A 3,848-nucleotide genomic window follows, 5' to 3' on the forward strand; every position below is an offset into this window, starting at 1 on the left:
GGGGGGGCGTCTGGATTATAAATTTTTGTGCAGCAGCTGTTTTCTGCGGGGCTCTCTTTTCGGACTGCAGGTTTGTCTGCCTCTCTTTGGTGACTGGGGCGACAGGACTTTCCTGTTTGCTACCAATAAACTGTCTTAAAGGATTTTTCTCACCAGGCAGCGAGATGCCTCTGACCAGCACCATGTGGAATGGATCCTGACTGTAGTCTGGATGCGGTTCAACCGCCCCCGCTACGGGAGAAGCCTTTTCAAACAGCACTCTCAGAGCGGGCAGTTTCCGAGGAGCGACCACAGAGAAGTGAATTCCTCTCTACAAAAACAAATAAAATACATTCAGTCAAAAGATAAAAATGACTTGAAATTAAAACAAATGTGTGAATGTAGGAGTTGGTCGTAACTCACATCTCTGATGATTTTGACCAGGCTGTCAGCCGTGAGGCCGGTGTAGCTGACGCTCTCCACTGCAGGGAGCAGGTAAGGAGGAGAATTACACAGCAGCACACACACCTTGTGGGTCTGACCTCTGCCACGAGACAAGAATAAAGACATGAGGAGAGACGCCCCACAGCCTAAAATACATTTTAATAATCCAAAATCTATTAAAGACTTGAGAAGTAAATAATATTCTCGCCATCTATTTGTGATGTTTACTGCTTCACAAATTGTGTAAGGAATTTAAGGCCTGGCATTCCTTGAAGGAATGCATATCACCCACCCTTCTTAAAGTTATAGATAAGATCATTTGTCACCTGTACATTACGTTGTAGGTGATCTCATGTGATCAGTGTTGGCGCTCTGGGTGTGTGATGAGGGTTCAGTTTCAACCAGACCAGATTTAGTCCAGTATCTGTAATTTTGACCAAGGCTGCAGGTCTTAATGCTCAATTCCAAGTTTTCTGTGTGGTTGTTCACAATTTGATTTAAATGCAACAGTCAGCAGACTCCAGTGTGAACAGTCCACGATCCTGAAGCGACCCGCAGAAGAAAACCTGACTTTGCACTCAGCACCGTGCGCTTAGACGCAAATATGGATGCTACACGTTAGCATGTGTTTATCGATTCTGAAGTTGTGCAATCAGAACCGACTAAATGATTATCTGACAGGACTGTTTCATACGGTCTTTACATTTGATCTCGCCTTCACTCGGCTCCTCCGGCGCAGAAATGTACTTTTAAAATAGGAGTGTGAAGGTAGGAACAAACTCGAGTATGGATCCATCACATCGGTATCGATACGATCCGACACCAAAGAACCACACTGTGTGTTGGTGTAGATTCTCAGTCAACCAGGACGTGACAAATCTAGAAAGTAAAAAAATAAAATAAAAACGAAGCAGCCGGACTTCTGTTCTGTAGATGAAGACGTGTGAAGCTCCATCTTTAAAACCGCACGGCGTTGTTGATATTATCAATAGTTGGATCAATCCACATACAAATACTTCACGGATGTAAAAGTCTGATAAAAGAAAACGTGACCGTTCACACTGAGGTCACTTTGGAAAACATTGAAAATGTATCTAATTTTGTACCACATGTGAAAAAGACCTGGGTCGGATAAAAAAAAAATAAAAATAAAATCCTGATTTTCATAAGAAATTTGATACAAGTCACATTTGGACAAAAAAAAAAAAAGATTTGGGCACTTTTGTCTGCAGCTGTAGCCAAAGTTACAGACATTTCTGGTTGATACAATTGATTAGGAATCACACAGACTCCAAAAGTTAACCAGATGGAGACGTTCGTCCAATTAATAATTTCTCAAAGTTTCACTAAACTTATGAGATATTTTGCTAACAGTACAGAACACACACACAGACGTGAAAAAACCCACATAATTTCACCTTAAACAATAATAATTTCTTAGATTTCATGTTATAATTATAGTTTGGCTAAACAAAATGTAAAATTTTTCACGGTAAACCTTAAAATATTTTGGTTAACTAAGAGAAACAAAAACACTTCCTCACATTTGTTCCCTCATTTTTTTAAAGTCATCGAAGAGCTGCAAGGCCACAGAAAGGCCCTCCGCAATCAGACTGCAGCTTTCTGCGCCGCCTCCCATGAACCTGTCAATAAACAAACGTCAACAATAATCAGATTCGATTCAAAATGGCAGCATGGCAACACGACGAAAAGACGCCATGAAAAGAAGTTACTGGATGCTGTCGATCCATGAAACAAACTCGAAGGCGGAGCTGGTCGGGGCGTGACACTGGACGTACGACTCAGGAGCACAGTCGACCGTGTTGAACACCACAAGGCCGTACTGCGTTCCTCCATACTAGAAGAAACGTAAAACACAGAGATATGCTCAAAAGCATATATACAGTCTCATTAAAACCCTTAAAATGATCATTAGAACGTAAAACAGAGATTAACAAAACACTCACGTCTCCACCAAAATCCGTCTCCGCCGGGGGCCCCCCGTTGAAGTACCTATGGCAGGTAGAGCAATGACTCGACTACATGAAAGCAGCAACACGTTAAACAACTTGTACCTTTAGGCAATATTTACTCAATCGCTGGAAGTATGTAGTTTTTCCTCAAAGATTCAAAGTACGGCCCGAGGTTTGCCGTCCCTTCGATGACAAACACGACATCAGCCACCTGACTGGAACCAGGTTTACCGGACGGTTCCATGACAGCTGACCTGGACACGAAAGACAGATGGAAATTCCTTATTTATTCAAGCTGTAAAGTAATAATATTATACCGTTTCCCTTAGTGAAGGAAATCCCAACAAACATGCAAGTAATCAAAACTTAAACAGGAAAGACGTTTTGTACAATTTCACAAGGAAAGATTGAATTAAAGGACTGTGCAAAAGTTTTGAGTCATCCCAATTATTATTATTTTTTTTATTTTGCTTCAAATGAGCCACGCTTTCTTAAATTTTAGTTAGTTTAGTTACTTTAGCGTTTGCATTTATTTTCAGTCCATCTCCTGATTGTTCTCAGAGAAATGTTTAGTTAAGCTACTTAACTAAAATGATGATTCTAAATAAAAGTTGAAACCGATGCAGACATGGTCCTGTTTTTAGTTTTCTACATTTGCCTTATAATCTAGCTGCTTTTGTTACTTTTATTGTCATCTTCTTTGTATAAATTTATTTTTTTAAATCTGTATGCTTTTTTATAACCGTCTATTGTTGTCATCATTCTTTGTTGAAATCAGGTCTCTCTTGTAAATGAGTCCTCGAGGCTCAATGGGATTAACCCGTAAATAAAGGTCGAATGAAATAAAACTCTGACCAAGGTATCATTAAGGCATAAAAAGGCTCATTAAGGGAAGAACTGTGTGGCGTCACATACATAAAAATAGTACTACCAATTATAATTATTTATTTGTATAGCACACTTTTAATAGTAAATGTATTCAAAGTACTTTACGAAAAGTCGGCAGCATTCAGGTTTGCTGATAAATTATCACTCACTAACTCTCATAAGATATATGGGGGGGGGGGGGGCGGATACATGTTCAAAATCTAATATAATCTTAGAAACAACTCTTACAGAGTTTTACAGTAGGGATCCACAATATTATCGGCATGGTATCGGCCGATATTAGAGTTAAAGTTCAATACCGGCCATTCCATTAAAATAACTCGCCGATATAAAAGGCGCTGGTTTTACCTGCAGCGGCAGCACAACGTGATGACGTTGCAGCGCAACAATGACGTCACTTGCGCCTATCTGGTTTCACGGCGGAGAGGAAAATTCAAAATGTCGGCGATGTGGAAGATTTATTTTTTGTTGGTGAGGATGTCGGACTCAGAAGATTTATGAACTACGTTGAGCCTCAGATGACTGAGAAAACAAACTTTGTGTTTTTGAAACCATTAGTGAAAA

The 3,848-nt window shown here is 40.0% G+C and overlaps 1 protein-coding gene across 1 annotated transcript; it reads right to left on the minus strand.

The window, feature by feature from the left end:
• Positions 1 to 153: 153 nt before the first annotated feature.
• On the minus strand, positions 154 to 2,640 carry LOC119429466 (mediator of RNA polymerase II transcription subunit 25-like; the record flags this gene model as incomplete). The annotated part of the gene is made up of 6 exons (XM_037697085.1): positions 2,516 to 2,640; positions 2,391 to 2,436; positions 2,157 to 2,281; positions 1,968 to 2,066; positions 403 to 523; positions 154 to 310 (listed from the first exon to the last, which is right to left on the minus strand). Coding segments are annotated over exons 1-6 (673 nt in total), but the record flags the coding sequence as incomplete, so codon positions are not given.
• Positions 2,641 to 3,848: the final 1,208 nt, after the last annotated feature.

Source organism: Nematolebias whitei, unplaced genomic scaffold, assembly GCF_014905685.2.
Source record: "Nematolebias whitei isolate Nwh7 unplaced genomic scaffold, NemWhi1 Nwh_scaf_1483, whole genome shotgun sequence".
Classification (NCBI taxonomy): domain Eukaryota; kingdom Metazoa; phylum Chordata; class Actinopteri; order Cyprinodontiformes; family Rivulidae; genus Nematolebias; species Nematolebias whitei.